Source organism: Sus scrofa, chromosome 9 (assembly GCF_000003025.6).
Source record: "Sus scrofa isolate TJ Tabasco breed Duroc chromosome 9, Sscrofa11.1, whole genome shotgun sequence".
NCBI classification, from domain to species: domain Eukaryota; kingdom Metazoa; phylum Chordata; class Mammalia; order Artiodactyla; family Suidae; genus Sus; species Sus scrofa.
The window spans coordinates 47,596,125-47,622,791 of NC_010451.4; the positions used below are offsets into that span (position 1 = coordinate 47,596,125).

The window sequence follows — 26,667 nt, forward strand, 5'->3', positions numbered from 1 at the left end:
CCTCATGGATACTGGTCAGATTCGTTTCTGCTAAGACACGACAGGAACTCCACAAAATAGTTTTGAATGATACTTTTGACTTGCCAATATTCAACTCTTAGTGCCAGTATGTAGGAGAGTTTCATGGAATCAAGAAGTGACTTTATAGATACTACATCCTTTTAGAACTATAAGTAATTATTATTTATTATTGCTACTTAATTTCAGCTAAAGCCTCTGTTTGATCTCATTCTAAGTAAGGTAACATTTTATGTTTCCTTTTTTTTTCTGCCTAGAATTGTTCTACACTGAAAGAGCTCATGTTCGAACACTGAAGGTTCTAGATCAAGTGTTCTACCAGCGAGTGTTCAGAGAAGGAATTTTGTCACCCTCAGAACTACGGAAAATTTTTTCAAACCTTGAAGATATTCTTCAACTTCACAGTAAGAGAAATTGACTCTGGTCTTTGTCCCAAACATTTCCAATAGATAAAAGATTGTGAATGTATGAAGACACCATAGCAGTAAGATCTTATAAATGTATCCACGTTAGCATTTCTGAGATTATATAATTATATGTGAGCACATAACATAAATAAAGAAATGATTGGATCTTTGAAGTTCTCCCCAGCCCTTTAGCCACCCCCCCATAGTCTTTTTTATGAGCCCAGCACGCTTCCGCTGCCCCACTCTGCTCTCCTCTTAGTCTTTTTTATACAAAGTGTTAACATATGTTTTTAAATCTATATATTCCATATAATAATGTCTGAGTATTTAATAAATAGTAATGTAGAGCATATAATCCCACAGTGGGCAAATTTTCAGGAATTATTTTATTGCTTTGTTGCTTGAAATGCTTGAGTAAATACATAAAAATTGCATCTTGCTGGCTTTCCTCGGTTGTAGTCTTCTTGGACTTTTATAGACAGTAGTTAGTGTCAGGTCCTCTCTTTGTAAGTCACTGTTTCTCCAAGACCCTTAATTTTCAATCTTTCTTTTGTCAAGGATGCCATCACCACCTACCAGCAGCTGCCCACCAAATGGATGCATTTTGCTCCTTTGTGGTTGGTTTTAGGTCTCCCTAGCGTGATGGAAACGTTCAGGCCTGATGATATCCATTGCCTGCAAACACCCATTTTGAGAGAAACAGTGGGCAGAATGGCCTATACTATTGAAGTTCTTTGCAACATAGTTATAAATGGAGTCTTGAAGCTAAATGCGTATTTGATGCATCTGTACTTATATAATATGCTAGTTTCCACTTTATTTTGTTTTGGCAACTTTTTCAAAAAAGGCTCAAAATATGTAGATGTATAAGAATTATATCCAGATTTATATTTAAGGTGATTAAAAGCAGCCATACTAGTGTAAAAACGCTTTTTCTTAAAAAAAAAAAAATTAAGCTTATGGTAGTACCAGTAACTCAGCCTGAAATAAATGTATACTTTCTTTTTTTTTTTTCATTGTTTCTTCCTTCACTTAGTTGGGTTGAATGAGCAAATGAAGTCTGTTAGAAAGAGGAATGAGACTTCCGTTATTGATCAGATTGGGGAAGATTTGCTGACCTGGGTAAGGAAATTTTCTATTTCATTTAAAAATTTTAATAGACACTTGATCAGATTCAAGATTAAATTAACCTTCCCAAGTATGCACACTCATCCATTTTGCAAAGCTAATGTAAAGATGTAAAGGGATCCAAGTGTATATTCTCACTTATTCTCCTGAAAAGTGCTCAATCAAGTACATGTTCTTTTCTCATAAAAGTAAAAGTAATAATTCTGTGTATTTTAAAGAACGTAGAGTAGGAGTTCCCATTGTGGCTTAGCAGGTTAAGAACCCAACAGAGTGTCCATGAGGTTGTGGGTTCGAACCCTGGCCTCTCAGTGGGTTAAGGATCCAGTGTTGCCACAAGCTTTGGCATAGGTTGCAGATGCAGCTCAGATTTGGTGTTGCTGTGGCTGACGTATAGGCTGGTGGCTGCAGCTCCAATTCGATCCCCAGCCTGGGGGGGGGGTCACAGGTGCAGCCCTAAATAGAAAAAACAAATCAAAATAAATAAAGAATGTAGAGTAAAATGGATTTAGATAAAAAATAACTGATGTAGAATTTTAACTATCTTCTGTTGTCACAATCTCAGAATTGTACTTTAAAACATTGGACAGTTGTAGATTCATAACTACGATCACAAAAGTAAAAAAGTAAAAATTACCTAATCTTTTTTACAGTATAAGGAAAGAATTCAGAAACTATAGTAACTGTTTGTCAAATTGTTTATCTTTCTGGCTGACTCTTGGTCAGCATATACTCCATAGTATATACTTATGTACCTAGCACTGTTCTAGGTGCTGGGGACAGTGGCAGTCAAAATAGATGTGGCTCCTGCCCTAGTGGAGCTTATGATCAGTGGGAGAAAAAAGCCCTTAGTTATTTCAAGTGTCATTAATGGTTCAAAAAGGAAACAATACAGGTTATTATGTGAATATATAGCAGGGAGCTCTGCTATATATTCTGTATGTTCTGTAAGCTAGAACATACAGAAAATCTTAGGGGGAAAGTGGGTTTGATCCAGACATTTAAAGAAAGTGCTATAATTAAAGCTGTGAATAATAGTAAAATACGTGACATAGTTCTCAAAATCTTAACTCTGGATGAGCAGGAACTGTTTATATATGCCCAGACAAATTTATTCAATATGTATGTAGACTGTTTGAGGAAATGTCACAGAGTTATAAATTTTACATTGATAACTTTTAAAAAGATTAAATATTAAAAACTGACTGAAACATTCTCTATCATTACTCCTTTCACTGATAGTGAGACCACGACTCAGTCCACTAGTCCATTAGTAGACCCCTTGTTAGCCATTTGACACATAGAGTAAGGTCAGAGAATTGTAATCTAGTCTCATCTTGCATTTACTAAATTTTCCAAAGCATTTTCTCCCTAGGCCCGCACTGGCATTATTGTTATTAAGGAGATTTAACTTTCTTGAAAAAATTCAACTTATTCTGTGGCTATTCTGTGATAGTGTGACTCATTTTGTTTCTTGATCTCTGAGTTTTGATGGCTTGACAGCACTCTACTCAGCATGTCAAATTTGGATTAAAGAATTCTAAGTCATGTGGACTTAAGATAGCAATCTTGATTCCTAAGCAGTTTAATTTGCATCTCATAAGAATGCTTAACACCAAGTGTCAAGTGAAATTCATCATTAAATAGGTACAGAAGTGCAATTGGTCCTATTATTGCAGTCCTCTGGACTGTGTCCGTCTCCTACATGGTAAAATAAAGTGGAGAAACCTCTTAAAAGAGTGGGACAATTAAATTTATTTTAGAGCATATAAAAAGAATTATATTCTTGACCACTGTGATATGCCTATAAAAAGGTTGAGGAAAAGCAGAATGAACTGACCTATATGACTAGTAACTGTTAGGTAAAAGGGTTAGTGCAGGGCAATGCATCGACCAGAAATACTAAAAACAAAAAAAAAAATCATAATTTGGTGCTTAGATTTACTCTGTTTTTTAAAGTAATTTTTGGCAGTATTTTCCAGTATTGGTCCTTTGAGATCACCTTATGTATTCTTATGTTGCTAGTAAAACAACTGTAAAACTGCTTGAGGCTGAGCCGTTACTTTCCTTCATAAATTCAGCTGCTATTAGTATTTGCTTGGCACTTAGATTGACTGACATACCAAAATTCTGTCAGTCTCATATGTTGAGTGTCATATTTATAATGGAATAAAAATACAGCATTGGAGCAACCTAGTGAAATATCACTTTGTATACTTGTGTCCTAATTGAAGAAAAAATACTCTGAATTTATCTACAAATGCCCTACAAAAGGATCTTTTTACAAAATTTCTTCATGTACCAAGTTTTGGAAATGTGGCTTTAAATGGGAGACTGTTATGAAAAACTTCTTTGTAAATTCTAAAGCAATTATTATAAGTATACAGATGATTAAAAATTATTTATTCAATCTCTACTTATAAGAATACCTATTATGAGTGAAACACTTACTACGTGTTTCATAAGAAATCTTAAAATTGTGGCATATACAAACAAATTAAAAATTTAAAAATATGAGTAAAAAATTTTTAGTAAAACAAGTTGTGACCTAGAAAATTATCACAATGCCCTGGATTTCATACTAAGAAAGTAAGCTCAAGTCCTAAGGATTTTCTTCCTGGATCAGTAAGACAATAATTTTTGCGAAGGTGTCAGATTCTAAAAAAATTAATTTTAGTCTCAGTCTTTAAGGGTTTTGCATCACATATTCCCAAGTGTCAACCTTTCTCTCTGACTGAGAAGTGGTATAGACTGAAGAGGTAATAACTTGTGGTAGGCTGCAAGCAAGATGTATTGGACTGTGACCAGAAAAGGTCTGGATATGTCAGTCTTACCCTTTTTAATGGAGAAACATCGATCTTCCACATAAAATATGTAGATCTGTTTCTTGTCACTTGAGAATACTTATTGGAATATTAGAAGGACTGTGTCTTTCTGTCATTTTGCTTGGCCTTGTATAAGCTCAGTGTCTCATTCTTTATTATGTTCTTTCCATTCTTGACACAGTTCAGTGGACCTGGGGAGGAAAAGTTGAAACATGCTGCTGCTACCTTTTGTAGTAACCAACCCTTTGCCCTGGAAATGATCAAGTCTCGTCAGAAAAAGGATTCTCGATTCCAGACTTTTGTGCAGGTGAGTTGAGTGAATCATGTAAGAAAAAAAAGTGTAATTTTTTACATCAATTATAGAACAAACTATGGGAACTCTGAATTTTTTACAAGGATTATATCTATGTTTATGTTTTTAAAGCCATATGTTACCTCTTTTTTCATTATTTTAATTAAAGTATTGTTGATGTACAATGTTGTGCCAATTTCTTCTGTACAACAAAGTGATCCAGTCATACATATAAATACATTCTTTTTCTTATATTGTCTTTCATCATGGTCTATCCCAAGAGACTGGATATAGTTCCCTGTGCTATACAGTAGGACCTCATTGCTTATCCATTCTAAATGCGATAGTTTGCATCTACTAACCCCAAACTCCCAGTGCATCCCTCTTCTCTTTCCCCTCAAGTCTTAACAACCACAAGTCTGTTCTCTATGTCTATGAGTCTGTTTCTGTTTTATAGATAGGTTCATTTGTGCCATATTTTAGATTTCACATACAAGTGATATCATATGGTATTTGTTGTTCTCTTTCTGACTTAGTAAGAGAATCTCTAGTTGCATCAATGTTGCTGCAAATGGCATAATTTTGTTGTTTTTTATGACTGAGTAGTATTCCATTGTATTTATGTACCACATCTTCTTAATCTATTCATCCGTGAGTGGAAATTTAGGATGTTTCCATGCCTTGGTAAAACCATACATTATCTCTTAAATTACTGGAAGGTATAAAGATGATACTGGAATGGTGAATAATAAAGAATATTTAGCAGGGAGTTCCTGTTGTGGCTCAGCGGAAATGAATCTGACTAGCATCCATGGGAACTCAGGTTTGATCCCTGGCCTTGCTCAGTGGGTTAAGGATCCGGTGTTGCCGTGAGCTGTGGTGTGGGTTACAGACGTGGCTCGGATCCTATGTTGCTGTGGCTGTGATGTAGACTGGAAGCTACAGCTCCGATTCGACCCCCAGCCACGGACCCCCCATGTGCCACAGGTGCAGGCCTAGGAAGACAAAAAGACAAAAAAATTTAAAAATTAGAAAAAAAAAAAGAATATTTACCAGGATTAAAGTACTTGACATAGAAGTGCACATTGCCATGGAGATATTTTCAGGAAATCACCCATGTATACTGTTAAATAATATCATTAAAACATGAGAATGATCTTATATCAAGTCCAACAAAGAGTATAACAGCAGTCATGCTTACTGAGGTATATACTGATATAGATCAACGGTCAGTAAATTACAGCTCACCAGCCACTTCCAGCCTCTTTACTACTTATGTAAATAAAGTTTTATTGGAACACAGCTTGTTTTGTATTGCTGTCTAACAGATTACCACAAATGTAGCAACTTAATGCAAATGTATCATGTCACAGTTTTTTTAGTTTTGGATATAGATAGAGTTTATTGGGGTCCTTTCTTCATGGTTTCCCCAGGCTGAAATCAAAATAGCAGCAGCAGCTACAGTTCTCATCTGCAACTCTTCTAAACTCACTGGTTGTCAGCAGAATTCATTTCTTTATAAAAGTGTAACCAAGAACCCTGTCTTCTTCTTGTTGTTGGCTAGCACTGCTCTCAGCTCCTAGAGTATGCCCAAAATCGCTTTGCCACATGGGTTCTGTAGACAGTTTTGGGGATGGATGTATCCTTTTCCACCAGGCCTGTAGGAATGTGTCTCTCTGACAGAGCTTTCTTTTAAAGACTCTGATGAATCAGACTCACCTGAAACAGTCCCCTTTTTGATTGACTCAAAGTTAACCGATAGCCACCTAATCATAGGAGTGAGACCCCATCATATTCATAGGTACTGTCCAACACCCTAAAGCAGAGGGCATTATACAGGTGTACACCAGGAAGTAGGAATCTTGGAGGCCGTTTTAGAAGTCTTTACTGCACATAGCCATGTTCACTCATTTATGTATTATCTATGGCTGCCTTCGTGCTAAAACAGCGGAGTGGAGTAGTTGTGACAGAGAATGGTGGCATGCAAAGCCTAAAATATTTACTACCTGGCACTCTGTCGAAAAGTTTACAGACCTCTGCTAGAGATGAGCTGATATATCTAGACTGTTGATGCATTGTGCCTACTTGGAATGGCAGACAGCAAATTAGTTGACTAGCTTTTGGTAGGAATGCCAATTGTTGGAAAATGTGACTAGATTTTCTTGATATGTGAAGATAAAACTTTTTTTCACAAGAAAGTAGTTGATTATGTATGCTGTCAGTTCTTGCTTAAACACATAACGCAGAAGCCATTAGCTGAGTGATAAAAGCAAAACATTATATGGTTGAAAAAGAAAGCAGAAGTGTAGCGTGGCAATGGTATGCCTTGGCAAGTTTTTAAGTCTTAATACCCAAAACTGTGATGTTGTAGATATGTATATGATGAATATATGGTTCTAGTTAGGTAATTATAGTCCTAATAAGAATTACAAATTTACTTGTTTGACTTTCATTTTAGGATGCTGAGAGTAATCCACTGTGTCGTCGTCTGCAGCTGAAGGATATCATTCCCACCCAAATGCAGAGGCTTACTAAGTACCCTCTCCTATTGGATAATATTGCCAAATACACAGGTACATCATTCTCACTGAAAGTAAAGAGCTTAGGAACAACAACAACAAAAACACATGTTCTGCTAAATAATCTTATAGCATCCTGGTGCCTGAAGGTTGGATTTCTAAATAGCATGGCAAAATTTTCTAACAAGATTCAATCCAGTGTTCTTTAAGCTGTAGATTTAATATACTCCATTAGTAGCTCGAGCACAGGGTTTAGCCAACTATGGATCATGGCTTAAATCTGGCTCACCACCTATTTTTGCAAATAAAAATTTATTGGAACATGGTCAGGCTTGCTTGTTGACATGTTGTCTCTGACTACTTTTCCACTACAGCAGCAGAGCTGAGTACTTGTGAGAAAGACCATTTGGCCTGTAAAGTGTAAAATATTTATTATCTTTCCCTTTGCACAGAAAAACTTTACCAGTCTTTCCTCTAACATATATCATATTTGCTTTGAAGAAGGCTTATTATACTGGATTGAAGAGATGTTATATAACTATGTATGTATTTTGATTAAGCACAACCATTGCATTGTCATTCCAACTCTCCTGTTTTGAAACATGAAGTGAATCTGAGTTTTTCAATTGAGCTTTAGGCTCTTATACTTAGTTCTCATTAATAATTCAGTTCAATCTAACTCCTGTTTCTTAATGCCTGAGAATTTGAAAATGGTCATACGTGTTAATTTGTATACTTTAATGTATTTGTTCAGTATAGCTGGATGCTGTTTGGAGGACTGTAATTTTGAATATTCCAATTTTGCTATTCTTTACCAAAATATAACCTCAACATATCTCAACACATTTTGGTGAATTTCATCTTTTCGTAATGAAACAAGTGTTGTAAACTATTTTATTTTTTTAATGTAATCTCAAATTCAAAGAAACTTATTTTGGAGTTATTTTGAATTGTTTTATCATTCAAAAAATATTGTTTAACTGGTCCACTGTACATAATCACGTAGGCTGTGCACTTTGAAATTCTAGGAGGAAAAGGGTCCTATTTATATAATTAGAGTGTGAATAAGACCCATTCCCTGGCGTAAGCCTGATACTTTATGTAAAGCGTCACACTTTGGATTTGGTTTCTTTTTAAAGATTAATATTTGTGTTTAAAGTACTATGATAAGAAGTCTTATCTGTCCAAAGACTACCTAAACTGAGATTCTGCCATAGGTTTTTAGCCTGGTATAAAAATACTCAAGGTCCAAGTATGCTCTTATAACTGTTGAAATAAAGTGATGTATAGATATATAGAGATATATATGTGTGTGTGTGTGTATTTCTTTTCTGATTTCTTCCATTTACATTTTGGAATTCTTTGCCTTATTTAGAATGGCCAGCAGAAAGGGAGAAGGTGAAGAAAGCTGCAGATCACTGTCGTCAGATCTTAAATTATGTAAATCAAGCAGTTAAGGAGGCAGAAAACAAGCAGGTAAGGAGGAGAAAGCAAGAAGACATAAGATGACTGTGAGAATAAGAATATTAAGTTAGTGTTACTTGGAATCTGTTAAATAATAATTGAAGCTGTCATTACATAATTAAAAGGCGGGACATTTGTTAACCATCCATGTGGTAAGTGGGTCCAGATCAATTTGTGATAGAACATTAGCATTGTATTTGGCTTTTTTGAGCATCTCTAACTGTTTGTTTGCTAAGCCACTCTGCTGGTGAGGCTATAGAAAAGAATGGGAACTTTGAAACGTATTGTTTAGGGTGTAAAATAAAACCCCAGAGGGCAGTTTGGCAGTTTATACCTAAATTAAAAATGCACATATTCATACCTATCCTTTGATTCAGCAATCTCTTCCTAGTGATTCATCCAAGGGAAATGAAGACCTATGCCCATAGACTTCTATAGGAATGTTTATAGCATAAACCAAATGTAGTGTAGCCATAAGCTAAAGTAAGACCAGCAATAAAAAGGAGTGAGCTGTTGATATGCACAACATGGATGAATCTCACCAACGTTATACTGAGTGAAAGAAACTGGACACAAAAGAAAATGTACTAAACTAATTTCTGGTGGAAGAAAATCAGAAAAGTGGTTTTCACTGGGGATCTGGGGACAAAGATTAAGAAGTATGAGGGAGGAGTTCCCGTCGTGGTGCAGTGGTTAATGAATCCGACTAGGAACCATGAAGCTGTGGGTTCTGTCCCTGCCCTTGCTTAGTGGGTTAACGATCCGGCGTTGCCGTGAGCTGTGGTGTAGGTATGAGGGAGCTTTCGGAGGTGATGATTGCACAGGTATATGCATTGGTTAAAAACTCGTGGAAAGGTACACTTAAAATGTGTGCATTTCTCTGTATGTAAATTTTACTTTTAAAAAGAACTGTATGGAGTTCCCGTCGTGGCGCAGTGGTTGACGAATCCTACTAGGAACCATGAGGTTGCGGGTTCGGTCCCTGCCCTTGCTCAGTGGGTTAACGATCCGGCGTTGCCGTGAGCTGTGGTGTAGGTTGCAGACGCGACTCGGATCCCACGTTGCTGTGGCTCTGGCGTAGGCCGGTGGCTACAGCTCCAATTCAACCCCTAGCCTGGGAACCTCCATATGCCGCGGGAGCGGCCCAAGAAATAGCAACAACAACAACAACAAAAGACAAAAGACAAAAAAAAAAAAAAAAAAAAAAAAGAACTGTAGACAAATATTGAACTCTTGTTCATGATATGCATGCTAAAATACTTAACGTGTGCTTTTATCTGTAACTTATTTTGAAAGACATCTAAAAATAAGATGGATGGATAAAGGGATGAATAGCTGAATAGATATATGATAAAACAAATATAGTAAATATTAGTTGTACTCTGAAGATGGTGGGTATGTAGGTATTCACTATACACATTCAGACTTTTCTGTATACTGGGAAATTTTTATAATCTTGGGGGAAAATGTGTGTAGCCTTTAACAGTTTTTCCTCTAGAAATTTAGTATATATCTGTACATGTGTACAAAAGTATATGTTTACAATCATTTTATTGCTGTATTATTACAGGAGAAGGTTGGAGCACCCTATATGTCCATCAGTAAAGTGTAGTTAAATAAACTACAGTTCATTCACAGAGTTGAGTACCATGCAGCCACTGAAGATAGTGAGACTGTTCTCTCTCTGTGTGCTAATGCGGGACAGTCTCCGAGATACATTGATGAGTAATAGATACAGAACCACACCAACACAGAGAAATGTGTATATGAATATACCGTGTTACCTTTTGAATGAGTAATGCACATATGAATACATAAAGCTACCATATTTTTCTTTTAAAAAGGGTATATACACACAGCACACACAGAAATAAGCATACTTACTTACATCCACATATATTCCTTTTGCTTAGAATTTTTCTAATAGGCTCCCCAAGAAGTGGGTGTTAGTGATTATTTCTTTGAAAGGCAAGAGGTCAGAATTAGATGGAAACTTACTCTTTATTATGTGTCTGTATTATGTTCTGAATTTTGTTCCATGAACATGATTTACATATTTGTAAAGTAAGTATAAGCTTGTTAGAAGCCAGAGAGTTTGAAAAGAAGATTGGAAAAGAACAGCTGAAGAGGCAGGAGGAAAACTAGGAGAGTATAAGATCACCAAAGCCAAGAGAGGGAATGTTTGTTTGTTTTTTTGTTTGTGTGTTTTATTTGCTTATGATGATTTTTATTGTGGTAAATATGCAGAACATAAAATTTACCATTTTAACCTTTTATGAGTGTACAGTTCAGTGGCATTTAGTACATACACATTGTTGTAATAACCATCACCGCTATGCTTCTCCACAACTCTTTATCTTCCCAAACTCAAACTCTGTATGTATTAACCAGTAACTCCCCATTCTCTTCTAATCCCTGACAATCACTCTTCTACTTTGTCTCTATGAATTTTTTTTACTTAATGAATTTTATTACATTTATAGGTGTACAACAATCATCACAACCAAATTTTATAGCATTTCCATACCAAACCCTCAGTGCATCCCCCCACCCTAGTTCTGTGTATTTTATTTTATTTTATTTATTTATTTTTCAGTTGATTATGTTTATTTTATTTTTTTCCATTTTTTTAATTACTCAAATGAATTTATCACATCTGTAGTTGTATAATGATCATAACAATCTGATTTCACAGGATTTCCATCCCACAGCCCAGGCACATCCCCCAACCCCCCAGACTGTCCATAAGTTATGAGACCATAAGTTTTTCAATGTCTGTGAGTCAGCATCTGTTCTGCAAAGAAGTTCAGTCTGTCTTTTTTCAGATTCCACATGTCAGTGAAAAGAGAGGGAATGTTTTAAGAAAGAGTTGAGTTGTCAGTTATGTAGGATGGTGCAGAGAGCACAATAAAATGCAGGTGAAACATCCATTTGATTTAGGAACAGGGAGGTCATTGTCTCCAAAGCAGTAACCTTAGCTCCGTCCTGTCTGATTTTCAGCGCCTAGAAGATTATCAGCGTCGCCTGGATACCTCCAATCTCAAACTGTCAGAGTACCCAAATGTTGAAGAGCTCAGGGTAAGAGACGGTCTAATCATAGTTTTAAAAATAGAATTTACTGAATATCTGGCAGATGATCAACATGTCATTGGGAACATATGAAAGAGTTCTTGCATTATAGATTTATCTATATTTATGATTCTATTCTTCCTTTTAAATGTCTTGGTCTGTGTGAAGATTGCTTTATTCTTTCATTAGAGGAATATTTTGTGTGACACTAACTTTTTGTGACAGGAATTTGGAGAAGACTAAGGAATACTACTTATTTAATTTTATCGTGTTCTGTGGTTTGAATAAGAGTAGGGCTGTTTACTAGGGGAACTTTGCAGGTTTTTGAGTAAAGAAAGATGATTATTTTTCTGTCAAGGTCTTCAAAAGCATAGATGTTGAACCCATTACAGGAATGACAGTAAAATATTTCTTAATTGCCACTTCTAGTACATGGACCTTTATATTAAGTAATAACTTCTTAGGATTTTAGGTCTTTCTTGTACCTATTTCACTAGTTGTTACGGCAGATTTATTTGGTGGCTGTTGAAATAGGTTTTTGTGTCATGTATAACAGCTTATCAAAAAGCATGCTAATATGCTTAACCTCTTAACTTCCAGAGAGTAAGATTTTTCTAGAGCTACTTATGCTGAAAGATGATTCTCTTGTTAAGTTACTGATATTTAGAGCAAGCCTGAGTACCACTTAGACTTCTGTGACAGTTCTGTTCCCTAGAACTTTTTTGGAACTAGAGCCTGGAACTCGGAGGATTTGTAAACTATGCATCATCCTCATCTGGTTATGCATAGAAAAATTAAGGAAGAGGTTGAGAATCTAGTGCCTGAATGTTTGCAACTTAATTTTCATTAGCTGTTATTATCTGTTTAGAGTGAGATACGGAAGACAGTACTCCTGAATGTTTCTCTGTAAGATGCTTTTTCCTTTTTAGAAGATTTTATGTGTTTTACTTTAACTTGATTTTTATTCAGTTTTCAATTAGTTGACAGATATCAATAACAATAATGAATGTAAATAGTATCTTTTCTATTAAGAATTTCTTGAAAGGAGACTATATGAGATATCATCTCACTAAGTGCTTGGAAATAAGTTGTGTGTAATTCTCTTAATTTTGGCAGAATTTGGATTTAACAAAAAGGAAGATGATTCATGAAGGGCCATTGGTTTGGAAAGTGAATAGAGACAAAACTATTGGTAGGTATATTGTCTGTCAATTTTGGGGAGAGCAGAGAAAGGAAAAGAAGAGGAAAGTTTCCTTATGCCAAAGAGGAGAAGAGAGAACCATTTGCATAGGAACTAACAGCTGACTTTGTGTTATTTGTGCATTTATAGAAGATCCATTTATATTATTTTGTTGTATGTGAAGTGTGTTAAATATCCATTTAGGGATTCAGCAGAAAATTTTGTGATTCAGTCCTATATCCATCCTTGTATTCTAATGAGTCTAAGCTGCCTTTAAACCACTGTTACCTCAAACTGTCTGTGGTGAAGAACCATTGTTTTTTATTTCTTGTCAGTCATAGACTGACACTTTGGTGTAATACATTAAAAATGAATTATTAAAATATGAAATTGAAAAGACAATGACAATAGCAAGTCAGTTTTTAAAATTTACTAGATTTAAAAGAAATCAATTTTCTCTGTCAAATTGTTATAAAATTTATAAAACACATCTCAATTTCTGTACTAATTACCTTTCCTACATTTTTTCTTTCTAGACCTATACACATTGCTGCTGGAAGATATTCTTGTATTATTACAAAAGCAGGATGATAGGCTGGTGTTAAGGTGTCACAGTAAGATTCTGGCATCTACAGCCGATAGCAAACACACATTTAGCCCTGTTATTAAGTTGAATACAGTGTTGGTTCGACAAGTGGCAACAGGCGAGTATGTCCACTGACTGATGCTAATAACCTCCAGGTTCATCATAAAGTTGCATAAGATATTCAGTACTGTTTAAGTAACACAGCTGGTGTAGAGTTTTGTTCCTTTATGTTCTTTTTTGTTTTAATGGCCACACCTGCAGCATATGGAAGTTCCTGGGCCAGGGGTCAAATGCGAGCCATAGCTGCAGTCACGCCAGGTACTTTAACCCACTTCACCAGGCTGGGGATCGAACCCACACTTCCACACCCACCTGAGACACTGCAGTCGGGGTCATAACCCAGTGTGCCACAGCAGGAACTCCTCCTTTTATTTTATTTACTGCTTAGAAAGTGAATTAAGAGTTTATATCCCAAAATTATTTAGGATGCCTAGATTCCCTGAATAATTTTCTACATATTACTTTTATCTTTATTCCATGTTCAAATCTTGGATAGACACCAGTGGGGACAGTGAATTAGAGGTAATCCCATTGAAAAGGCTTTCATTAGAGTGGTATGTTTTTTGGTCAGAGTGGTAGGGAAAAAGCAAAAACTGAAGAAGTGGGTGTAGTTCAGGTTTTTTAAATCACTTAAAGTTAAGAAGTTACATAGTAACTATACTAACAATGAGATTTCTTTTAAAATTTGTTATTGCCTTAATAGTAAGTTAAATTCATGACCTCTTTTCTCCAACACCCACTGAATATTACTAACCATATATTAAAAGGTCAGTTCAAAGCAAATGCAAAAAGAGTCACAGTGTTCAATAATTTAGATACATTGACACCTTCTTGTTTTTAATAAATTATTGTGGAATCAGTGCTAGTTTTTATAATCTTTGTTTTATTGAAGTATAATGTATATAGTACAGCATACAGTAATTTGCAGAAATTTTAAGTTATAGTTTGATGAGTTTTTACGAAGCTAACGTGTTTACAGGGTGATCACATGTAATCTTGACGTAGATTAAGATGCAGAACACTGTGAGGACCCTAGAAACATCTTTCACAGCCTTTCTAGGTCATATCATTAGAGCAATTTTTGTCTTATTTTTTCCAGATAACAAAGCTTTATTCGTCATCTCCATGTCTGACAATGGGGCCCAAATTTATGAACTGGTGGCACAGACAGTTTCTGAAAAGACTGTGTATGTACTGGGTATAGCTACCTTACTCTAATGTTTTTTATTATCCTAAATATAATATTCTACAATCTTAACTGTGCTTTTTTTATAAAGACTCTGAAAACCAAAAACTATGTGAAAACTCACTTCCTCTGTATTCTTTGAGAGATGTTCATCTAAGAACCAGTACCATTTCGATGGGTTTCTCTTACTATGTTTCTATTCTATGCAAAGTATCTTTTCTAAGGAAAAAATTCTCGGAAGTGTCAAGTGAAGTTTTTTTTTAATGGGTATTGTATTCATAATGTTAAGTTTTTCTGTAAGGCGTAGAGATTTTATGATCTCTAATAATATGTCACCAAAATAAAGATATTCTCTGGCAAAAGTAGGGGTTTTTGTTTGTTGGTTTGGTTTGGTTTCTGGTTTGGTTTGTTTGTTTTTATTTTTGCTTTCTGAGTATATTTAAAAGGCATCTGTTTTTCCTTTCCCTTCTATATTTGGGTTTTTTTTTCCACACTTCCTGCAGCTGGCAGGACCTGATCTGTCGGATGGCGGCATCAGTGAAGGAGCAATCCACAAAGCCAATTCCACTGCCAGAGTCCCCGCCTTGCGAGTGAGTGTGCCTTTGCTTTGGAGTAGGACCGACTTTGTGGCTTTGGTCAGAAAAGGAACGAATAATTCTTAATATTTTGTTGCAGTGATGTTTAGGCATCTCATGAAGCTGAAAGATTGTTTTCTTTCTTCTACAGAGGAGACAATGATGAAGAAGAACCTCCAAAATTAAAAGAGGAACATCATGGCATTTCAGTCCCTGGTCTGCAGAGTCCAGGTAAACGGATCTGTTACACTAACCCAGAAGAATGTAGTCTACATATTACTTCAAAACCCAAAGAAAGTGTAACTCTTTTGGCTTATTCAGGTTCTGGCATCAGCTACTCACTTTAACAAACTTCACTTGTCAGCCTTCTGTGTCATTATAACATCATACTAACTGCTGTGTGGTTTACTTGTCTCTATACCTCATGTGGTTATTTTTTCCAAGTGTTTCCTGTTAAAAATTTTGTTTAAGATATATTCTACTTTTTTCTGTTACGTTGAACAGACAGAGATTTGGGATTAGAATCTCCCTTACTGTCAGCAAAACCTCAGTCTCATTCACTGGGTACCTCTGGGAAATCAGAGGTTGATGATCTCTTTGTGGCTGAGAGACAATTTGCAAAGGAGCAGCATGCAGATGGGACTCTAAAGGAAGTTGGAGTAAATTATCAAATCACAATTCCAGAGCCACACTTGCCTGTCTCAGAAGAACGGTGGGCACTGGATGCACTAAGGAATTGTAAGTTTTATTCATCAGTTAACACAGATACTTGTTAAGTACCAGAGTTGTATAATGTTCTGTGCAGCCATTTAGGGAAATTCAGGAAGGTATAAATTATGAATTTTCCCTTCAAGAATTTTATAGTCTAATTGAGAAGATGATAGAGAACGTCCCCCCACCTTCTCAAGTTAAAGGACCACCACTGTCCACTGCTATACTTTCTCTTTTCCTTCTTTTCTTTACCATAGATTATGGGCTCAATTTTAAAACATGTTGAGATTAGGGTAAAGGAATGAATGGCAAGCCATTTTAGAGGAAGGACATAGTTGGAGTTTTAAGACTGGAACTTTGGAGGAGGTTAGGGAGAGAGATGGATCTCCATGTCAAAGCCATAAGAGTTCATAGCATCTCTCAGGAAGTGCATGTGGAGCAGAAGGACAGAGGGTCAAAGACCCAAACCTGTGTGGTGCCTTTAAAGAGACAGAAGATAGAAATTAAGCCAGAGTTGAAAGTAGGGAATTGGTCAAGTTCTTTAAAACCTAATTTATTCTAGATTCTCCTGAATTAACAGTGATAATGATTTCTGATGGTTTGACTAACATTGTCCCACTCCCTCTCTCATTGTTGAGTGACCTCAAAGCATAAACTTGCCCACCTCAAATTAAATTAGTTCTTTTTTCAACAACCTAAGGAAGCTGTGGTTCTAGTGAGGTCATTTTTTAAGACTAAAAATATTTCCTTGTCCTTTGAAGTTACGCATACTACCAAATGTTGGAATTAAATTTACAGGGCAGTTTTGTTTTCCTCTTCACCATGTAAGGAGATTCTTTGGGTTATTATAGACAATAAAATAAATGTTCTGGGTGTCTAATAAAGTTAGAAAAAAATAACTCACATATATAGTGTCTGCTTCTGGAAAAAGCAGAACTTTCAGATTCTTTTGTCTAGGTTAACATAGCTTTTTTCAACATCCTTTTAAGAAATACCTTTGGGGGTATTATTCCAGTTATATGGAAGAAAAAAAATAGAGACAGGTATGGTACTGGTTAATTGATGGTTCTAAAGAGGGAAATGCTATATGGGAGAATAATAGGAGAATCCCCATTGAAAATTCTTTATTTTTTGAGTCCATTGCATCTTCTATAGATGGTGCTTTATTTTCCTTTTCAAAGCAAACAAAAAATGGTTGTATGAAATCAGTATTTTGACTGTATGTTACTAAAAGTTACTTACCTTAAGAGAGAATTGATAATGTTGCAAAGAATTTAATTCAGTCAGTCTGAGGTTATAGTTGTGATTGTGTATTCCCCCCCCCCCCCTTTCCTGGATCTTGTAGTGGGTTTGTTGAAGCAGTTGCTGGTACAACAGCTGGGTTTGACTGAGAAGAGCGCTCAGGAAGACTGGCCACATTTCCCAAGATATAGGACAGCCTCTCTCGGGGGGCAGGCAGACAGTGGAACCCAGAACTCTGAAAGCATTAAGGCCTGTCATCCTGGTGAAGGACAGATGCCCTTTAGAACTGGAACTGGTGACATGTCAACTTGTTACAGTCCACGGACTTCAGCTGAATCTTCTGCTCCACGGGATTCAGTGGTACTGGCATTCCAAGAGAGCCAGGCAAGTAACATTTTAGTAATGGACCACATGATTATGACCCCAGAGATGCCTCCTGCAGAGCCAGAAGGGGGTCTTGATGAGAGTGGAGAGCACTTTTTTGATGCCCGCGAAGCACATAGTGATGATAATCCATCAGAAGGTGATGGAGCAGTTAAAAAGGAAGAAAAGGATGTTAATTTGCGCATCTCAGGCAAGTTCCTTTCACACTGAAACTTTGATTTTGATCGTTACTATCTGTCCTATGTGCTGAAATGTGGATGTCTTTTGGGTACCTAAGCATTATCTCTTTGTGTGTGTGTGTCTGTGTGTGTGTGTATAGTATCTATCCTTTTGTGCTGGAAGATACAGCAGTAAATAAAACACAGAAAAATCCACTATTCTTATGAAGCGTAAACACTATGAGGGGCAAGAGTAACAGGAGATAAGTTAGCAGATAAACAGATGTCAGGTAGTAAGAAGAATGAAGAGGGAAAATAAGTCCGACTCAGGGGCAGAGCGTAATGTGGCAGACAAGGTGGTCAGGGAGGTAGCATTTGAGCAGAGATGCAGGGGATGTGAAGAAGCTCTGTGCGTGTCTGGAAGTAGAGTGTTCCAGCAGAGAAGAGTGGGACACAGGCTGTGAGGCCGAAGCAAGCAGCTGCAGCAAGCGTTCTGTGTTAAAGAATGCAGCGTGAGGGGAAAGTGGTAGGAGATGAGGCAAGGTGGGTAGCTGACATGGGAGGTGGTGGCAAGATCATATAGGGACTTAGTAGTTTTTCAGCTTGTAACTTTTAAAATGTGAATGAATATAAAGTTATTCACAAATTACCAGAAAGTTTGCTGAGTTTCGCTTTACCCTGAAATGAGAAAATTCTTACGAACTTAAAACCAAACTTGGGAATTTGGGAATTAATGGCCTTTCCCTCTCTTTAATAGCTTTTAAAGTTGTCAGTGAGTCCCCTCATCTCTGTTTACTGATGTGATGAGGGCCGTCGCACTCTCCTCAGACTGTTCTTTCTCTATCAATAGGAAACTGTCTGATCCTTGATGGCTACGAAGCAGTGCAGGAGAGCTCCACAGATGAGGAGGTTGCCTCCTCACTCCCCCCGCTGCCCACGACAGGCGTCCCCTCCATGGACTCCACCCACCAGCAGCAGCATTCTCCCCCGCATGCTCATTCTGATGGGGCAGTGTCCCTGTTCACCCCGGAATTCCTGGTCCGGCAGCGATGGGGAGCCATGGAGGATTCCTGTTTTGAGGTCCAGAGTCCCTCCTCTTGTGCAGACTCACAAGGCCAGATCATGGAGTACATTCGTAAGATAGAGGCTGACCTTGAACACTTAAAGGTACCTCAGACTTCAGCATCCTTAGGACTTGGCTGTAAGAAACTTATTTAACAGAGAGGAAGCATAGAATGATTGAAATGCTGATGTCAGTGACCTTGTTCAGGGTCTAGATTTGTATGTTTTCTTTGACTCTTGTCTGTGACTACACCTGGATGAAAAGCTGAGATCAGCATTGTTTATCCGGTTACAAATCACAAGAAGGGAAAAAGTTGTAGCTATGTAAACAGTGTGTTTGTATGGGTTTCTCAGTTTAAGAACTGAAATATATTTGAGAAGATTGGCTGGCCTACATGAGAAAATGTGAATAAACTGAGATAGGTGGGGTTAGTGTAGTTAGGGATCTAGGCTGGGAAACGCTTTAACTTGCCATAACCTATTAATTATCTATGAATTGTTAGGTGATGTTGGTAGTTTCCCAGATGCTGTGGCAGATAGAAATTGGCTCTGGTGGCTCCTATAATCTAAAAACCTGCATATGAATGGGAGTTTTATAAATTGGTAATTGAAGATGTCACTGTATAAGCCATGATTGCAAAACTGACTTGTGTGGTAATTTCCCACAAAAGGACTTTATAAGTTTGCCATCAGGAGGCACAGCTGCTACAGTCCAAATGTTTTGTCATGACATCATTTAGTAGAGGCTTTAGGGACAGAGTTAAAAAGTGTTCTTAGCCTCTTAGCTAAAGATTGGTCTCCCTTAGTTTTTATTTTAACTTCCTGTGGTGAGTGTTCCCTTCTTCATATGATTATACATGGGGCCGTCCCGTGGCTGCTGAGAGATCTAAAAGGCCATTGGGGGGGTGGGTTGGCTCTAATTTAGTTCATGCCACCTCTGGGACCATTTTCAGGGTGACTCCAAGGAGTGGGAGAATCACCTCTCCTGATTGCCTTCTCCTCTACTTTCTTCTCTATGAGAACATTTTAAGTTATTTACTCAAGAAAGAAACAGTAAAAGGAATGAAATCTATGTTTCTCTCCTAACAAACATTTTAGTGATGTTAACGTGGAAATCTAGAAGCGTGTCCCTGTAGTATAAAAAGCCTTCTTTCCTATTTTCAAAATACATTTTTTATCATGTTCAAATGAAAAACCTATTGGTTTTATTTTACAGAAGGTGGAGGAAAGTTACACCCTTCTTTGCCAAAGGCTGGCTGGATCAGCCCTCACAGACAAGCACTCAGGTGTGTGAAAACTGTGGATTTCAGACTCAAGAATCATCCTGCATGAACAGTACACCAAATGAAATGATTTACTATTCTTTGAAGTGGAAAGCTCCTGCGATTCAACTTCTCTGTCTTAAAAAAGTGCTTGTTTCCAAACATCGTGGATCAAGCAGAGGCTGCTGTCTGCTGACTCGGCTGTTCCTTTCCAAGAGGAGCTGCACTTGTCTGTCCCCACGCCACCCCCTTTCTGTCTTTCTTCACCCTTTACAAAAGGCAGAACAGGGTGAGCCAGTAAATTGAGGCTCCCTAGTGGTGGAGGCAGGTCCCCCTCAGGTCCTGCTGTACCTTTACGTCTCTTCTGATGTTGAGAGCGTGTCTCCCTGTGACTGCAGAGGGATCTGTGTTCAGTGCAGCAATTTGTACTCCTTTGCTTTACCTGCTTTCAGATGAGGCGATTCTGATCCAGAAACAGATGTATCCATGCCCACAGATTTCAAATGTGTTGTCTAGGTGTTAATTTTAATTTGTTCATTCATCCTAATTTGATCTCTACATGTCTTTGCTTCTTCCCAGATAAAAGTTAGAGCTGTGTGTCCTGGAGGTGACTGAAAGTTGTTGGATTTGAGCATCGGCCTTGTATCACCACGTCCTGGCTCCAGTGTGGACACAGAGAGTGTGGCCCTGAGGTTGCCATGCCCAGGGTGCCCAAGCAGGACTGGTTCTTCACAGTCTGGCAGCTGCTCTCGCCTGTCAGTGAGGGGACGTTCGTTCTCGTTCTCTCACTCTGCTCTCCTCACTCTCGGAAATTCATTTTGATTCAGAACAAAAACCAAATGTATAGAGCTTTGGGTGTAGAATATGAAATTTTACTTAGACTTAAGAAAAAGAGAAAATCAGATGTATTTATTTGACTTCATTCCGTATTTGAAAGCACATTTTAATTTTTATTTTGCCATGTTTTGTTTTAGTTGAGTAGTGAGAGTTTTCGCCCTTTGTATTTAGTACACCCAAGGATCGATTGCTCCTGAAGCAGAGAGTTCAGGGTAGGGTATTGGAGGTGGGGTAGAGAGGTGACGAGGAGGAGGGGGTAAGCGGGGAAGGAGGAATGTCTGGCCTTCGCTGTACTGTATCCCATGCCCTCTGCTGTCCAGTAGGCTGCTTCTCCGAGGGTCACCTCAAAAGTGTAGTCTGCTTGGCTCCTAAGTGCAGAGGCCTTGAGCTCTGTGCTCCCAGGCAGCGCTTCCTCCCACCCGAGGCAAGCACCTTTTCTCTGTAGCTGGGACCCACTCCCAATTACAGGACTCCTCAATGTACTCAATAGCAGTCACTTGAAAATGGGTATGTTTTTTTCCATTGTCTCCTTTTCTGGTGAGGGTTGGGATTTGGGAGGGAGAGGAAAGCAAATTTTATTTTCTTGACTATAAATTGGTTATTCTTGGTATTGTCTCATTTTTATAATTATACCTTAGACTTTGGCACTTGTGTAAATTTTCCCTGCGCATTGAGCAGGAAGTAAAAACAAACAAACAGATGCTTCAGATGGTGGTGGTGGTGGCCGAGGAAGGGTGGGATGGGAGCGGGCAAGAGTTTGGGAAGGTAGGTAACTGAATCACTACTGAGTTGAACAATGGCTTTCATTAGCCACGGGTACTGCTGATTATAAGGCCAGTAAAATTTTAGTACCTGAAGGTTTGACTCTTAATTTTTGCACTGATGGTGCCAAAGGGCTCTTTGACTTAAACAGAGAGCCAAGAGTGGAGTGGAGAAAGATGTGGTGGAGAGGCAAGCTGCTCAAACCAGCTCTGGAAGCACTTCCTCTGACTTCACTGCTGGAACTTTTTCCACACTGGTGCATGACTGACCTTAAAAATTGCAGACCAGAACATACACTGGATACTGCAGGCAAGGCGTTGGCAACTGCCTGCTCTAGAATGAATAGTAGTGGCAGCACCCTCCAGAGGAGAAATGTTTCAGAACTGTAACTTGAGAACTCCTTCAGTTCTATTGGCTTTTCTGTGGTTTTCTTCGTGCATCAGGTATATGTTTTCAAATATTTTTGCCAATTAAAATGAAATCATTTGTCAAATATTAAAATTCTGTTAATATGCAAGGAGTTCATCCACTGCTCATACCTTTCAGTAGTGTCCTCTGAACTCTGTGGGTAGTTAGGATATAATTTTACTCTTCCCTACCATTCCCCCCTCCACCCAAATATATATATACATATACATTTCCCCCCTCATCACAGGGTTCTCAACTACTTTTATAAGCACCACTACAACTTAACAAGCTCAACAAGTTCGTCTATGTCCAGATTCCTGTTTCTGTTTTTCCAAAACTGATCTATGTTTTTAAATAGACCAACTTGGATCGTTGGACCTCATCTATAAATTAGAATTTTATTTTGAGTTGTAGCCCAAGGATAAATTAAATCAAAATGGGATTAAAATTTTAGAAGCAGAAGCTAATATATAAATTAAGCTTGGAACTTGAACTTTCTGTATCTCTTATGAGAAGCAAGTAGAAACCAAATGGTTACATTGTGCTGCTGGAAATAATGTAGTCACTTCCAAGGAAAAGGGTTACACCTGTAGTTCCTAGACACTAATACCATCAGTGGGTAATTAATCAGGAGAAAGGTAAATACAAATAGAACTTTCATCCTAGCCTCAGACAGTACAAGGTAGTTGCGTAATTCTCTTAACACTCATTCATTTAAGAAGCTTTGTAGGTTCGCAGGGTTTGGGTTTCTCTTCTAGCTCAGCCAGGCTCTTGTCCTTAGCAACTCTTTGCTTTGCTTTTCTTGAAGTTTAACCCTTCCTTGGAACAAAAACAGGGATAACTGGAAACATATATTGACCATAGCTCTAGTACTTCCAAATAAATCTGTATCTAGATTTTCAAATGAAGTCTTACTTCTGAGACGATTCCATGATTTTGAGGGTTCGTTTTATCTTACCAGCCTAACTTCTTCCCTCCTCCTTCCCAGCCTAGCCTCCCACACTCTCCGTTTTGTTAGGCCATTCTCATCACACCCGTTTTACTTTGATTACTATATCTGCCATTCAGGATGATGGAATTAGATGTTCACCCTGTCTTTGAGTAAGACTGGTTGCCATCAAAGCAATTTTCTCAAAGTTCCTTGACCAGAAGTTGGAATCTACTTCCATATAAAAAGATCCAAGGGCAGTGGGCAGAGCAGCCTTGGCAGAGCAGGAAGAGCAGGAGCACTGGGTTTTGGTGACCTGCTGTGACCCCATGCTCTCTCCTGTGGGACTAATGGCTCCTTTGCCATCAAGTGGCAAATTTCGTTTGGAGCGTCTCCGTCATTTTCAGACAACAGAGTTAATCAAGGCAAATCAACAAACCCCCAAAGTGCTGTAATTTAAAATCATGATGACTGCCCTAGAAGCCATATATTTTACATACTTTAAAATCAGCTAACTTGGGAGTTCCTGCTGGGGCACAGTGGGTTAAAGATCCAGCTTGTCTCTGTAGAGGTTTGATCCCCGGCCAGGCAAAGTGGGTTAAGGATCCAGCACTGCTGCAACAGTGGTGCAAGTCACAGCTCTGGCTCAGATTTGATCCCTGGACCGGGAATTTCCATGTGCCACAGGGGCAGTTGAACAAGGGAAAAAAAAAATGAGCTAACTTGGACTACTTGAGTTATCTTGGCTTTATCTAGGGCCTAAACTTTTACTATATTATGCTGTGCAGGTGGCATATTTTATAAGTTTCTTGGCTTTCTTTTATTTAAAGCAACTATTAAGATGATTCCCTCTAAAAAAGTTTTTTTGTTAATTTGTTTTTGAAGGAGTGTGGGGAGCTAATGTGATCGTAGAGAAGAGAAGTCCTTTTTTTTCCTTATTTTGAAGCTTAAGAAAACATGCTTCCTGTGAGGTGTCTTTTACTCATGCGCATTTTTTTTTCTTTTTATTATTGGTAAATTTGGTGTATTACCTGAAGCTTCTATATTTCAAACTAGAAGCTGTCTTCTTTGAAGTTGGTATATGATGTTATTTTGAGCTACTAGAGCTTTGGTCAGTATTTCCTCCCTGTATGTCACAGAGGACACCATCCAGAGAACTATGTACAGAGGACCTCAAAATAAAAAATTACCAGGACTGTTTAGACATCTTTCTGCTGGCTAGGTTTTTCTTCCCTGTTATTACAATTTTTGTTTTATAAATTATGCCTTTTTTTTTTTTTCTGACTTTCCCACCCCTTTTCAAAGTGATCTGCAAAATTGTTCTTTCCTCAAGAAAAGAATTCCTTTTGCCTCATTCTTCCCCACTGGTATTGATGGTTTTGAAAATAAATTGGTAGGAAAAAAAAATGTACCTCCTAGAAGGAAGCCACCTGTCCGCCATGTCCAGGTACCAATGGCTAAGCAGACATACTGCAAACATGTTAACTGTAACATGCACACTGTGGGTTCTTCTTAATCAGCCTCTTCCTACTAGAACATTTTGCTTTCCTTGTTCACCATACAATCATGTACTCTTTAACAGAAATTACTTTTAAAGAAATCTGGAACTATCTTAAGAAAAACTTTATTAATAATCATGTATTTTTACTGATCACATTTTGAAATGCCTAAAAGACTTTATTGTTCTAATTATCCAGATGTACCTTTGTAAAATAGCTCTTTTATGAATTAGCTGATAAGGCTGTATCTTTCTGGAACAAAATATCAGACATCTAAAAACTTTCTGTTTTCTGGGGCCTGGGAAGATAGAAAATGAGAATTCAAATATTAAATATGCTTAAAGGAACCAAGTATGTGACTTTTTATTTATATTCCTGTTGATTTGTCTTATGCAAGTTATATTAGAAAAGTTTTGGGGAGTTCCCATTGTGGCAGAGCAAGTTAAGAACCCAACAAGCATCCTTGAGGATGTGGGTTCAATCCCTGGCCTTATTCAGTGGATTAAGGATCTGGCATTGCTGCAAGCTGAGGAGTAGGTTGCAGATGCGTCTCAGATCTGGCATTGCTGTGACTGTGGTGTAGGCTGGCAGCTACAGATCTGACTTGACCCCTAGCCTGGGAACCTCCATATGCTGCAGGCGCAGCCCTAAAAAGAAAAAGAAAGAAAGAAAAGTTCTGGTGCCAAGATGACCTTAATTAATTTTACTGGCGATGATGATCAAACATCTTCCCGCTTGTTAGAGCATCTTCACTAGTGATCTCTGTAATGTGTAGACCTCCATAAGGACACTTGCAGCTGGAATTGCCCCAGGGTTTAGGGCAGCTTTGTTGTTTTCTTAACAGTTTCATTGGGATATAATTTACATATCGTACAATTCACTCATTCAAACTGTATAATTCAATGATTTCTGGTATATTTCTTATTTTTTAAATTGTAAAATATATGTAACATAAAATTTGTCATTTTGACCATTTTAAGTGTACTTTAGTGAGATGAATGGGTCAGCTTTTATGGCTCACTTGGAGATAATTGGCCTAATGCTACCCTAGATGAAAATAAGATGTCTTTATTGCCATTCTTACCCCCGTGTTAGACTTCCTAGATTACCAACATTTCTATGCTTTTATGGATCCCATTTCAGATTTCACATTTCAAACCCCTGAGTTTTAGGCTTTTTGTTGTTGTTGTTGTTGTTACGATGTTGTTTTTTTTGTTTTGTTTTGTTTTGTTTTGTTTTGTTTTGTTTTTTGCTACAATGGTTTTGACATAGAGGTGTAATTTGATTTATTCCTAGGATGGTATTTTAATCTCCAGTCATTCAGGGGTGCATTTGGCTGATAGATCTAATAAGTGTAAAAAAAGATGCTTAGTATTTTGTAGATCTTTTAGTTAAACCTTAAAAAAAATTTAAGTCAAATGTACTTTGCAGAAATTAACCTGTTTGTACTCTTAGCCATGTTTATAAATATAACTAATAGAAGAAATAAATACCCATACCATTCCCACTTGCTCCTAGATGGCCGTGTTACGGGAATGGAGACAGTCAAGCTCTGGCTTTGCATGTGAGCAGTTACTTCCACTTTTTGCCATCCTCCTTAAGCCAAATGACTGGTTTGCCAAAGTTTTAATACCAACTTCAAAGATAAAAGGATCTATCCTGATGAAAAATTTGCTTTTCTATTGAACTTGGTATCTTCCTGCTATGATGAATGTCACCAAACATTACAGATAAATAGCTAGATGTAGGTTTTTTCTATTTTTTTCTGTAATGTTAAGTATAATTCTTGTTACTAATTGAAAATACTTCCTTGATTTTAGCTGTCAGGGAATATGTTTGTTTTGCCACTTGTTATTCCTAGTGAGACACCAACATTCCCTGAGCATCAGCTGAGGCCTTGGTTTGAAATCATTTAAGGTAGGTAGAGTGCTCTTTCTATTCTAGTCTTTTCCTCTTGTTTGATTAGGATGCTTTTGGACCTGTGACTTAAGGCTTCCTTTACAGCATTTTACTTCAAAGCATCCCTTTCTTTATATACATGACCACAGGATTGAGGCTGCCTGAACACATTCTAATCAATAACATTAATTTAGGGTACATCTTGGTGA

At 37.6% G+C, this 26,667-nt stretch overlaps 1 protein-coding gene across 7 annotated transcripts in view; it reads left to right on the forward strand.

The window, feature by feature from the left end:
* Nucleotides 1-24,910, forward strand: part of ARHGEF12 (Rho guanine nucleotide exchange factor 12) — a 146,469-nt gene extending 121,559 nt beyond the window's left edge. For 6 of the 7 annotated variants that reach the window (XM_021062986.1, XM_013979482.2, XM_021062985.1 and 3 more), the window contains 16 exons: nt 276-422; nt 1,462-1,547; nt 4,557-4,682; nt 7,126-7,240; nt 8,562-8,662; nt 11,651-11,728; nt 12,836-12,911; nt 13,436-13,603; nt 14,645-14,732; nt 15,235-15,321; nt 15,458-15,537; nt 15,811-16,044; nt 17,363-17,833; nt 18,652-18,968; nt 20,080-20,149; nt 20,705-24,906. In XM_021062986.1, the coding sequence (XP_020918645.1) occupies nt 276-422; nt 1,462-1,547; nt 4,557-4,682; nt 7,126-7,240; nt 8,562-8,662; nt 11,651-11,728; nt 12,836-12,911; nt 13,436-13,603; nt 14,645-14,732; nt 15,235-15,321; nt 15,458-15,537; nt 15,811-16,044; nt 17,363-17,833; nt 18,652-18,968; nt 20,080-20,149; nt 20,705-20,715 (2,255 nt within the window). In that variant the 3' untranslated portion in view covers nt 20,716-24,906. Of the gene's footprint in view, nt 1-275; nt 423-1,461; nt 1,548-4,556; nt 4,683-7,125; nt 7,241-8,561; nt 8,663-11,650; nt 11,729-12,835; nt 12,912-13,435; nt 13,604-14,644; nt 14,733-15,234; nt 15,322-15,457; nt 15,538-15,810; nt 16,045-17,362; nt 17,834-18,651; nt 18,969-20,079; nt 20,150-20,704 lie in introns of all 7 variants that reach the window. The other variant, XM_021062982.1, reaches the window with a different exon arrangement.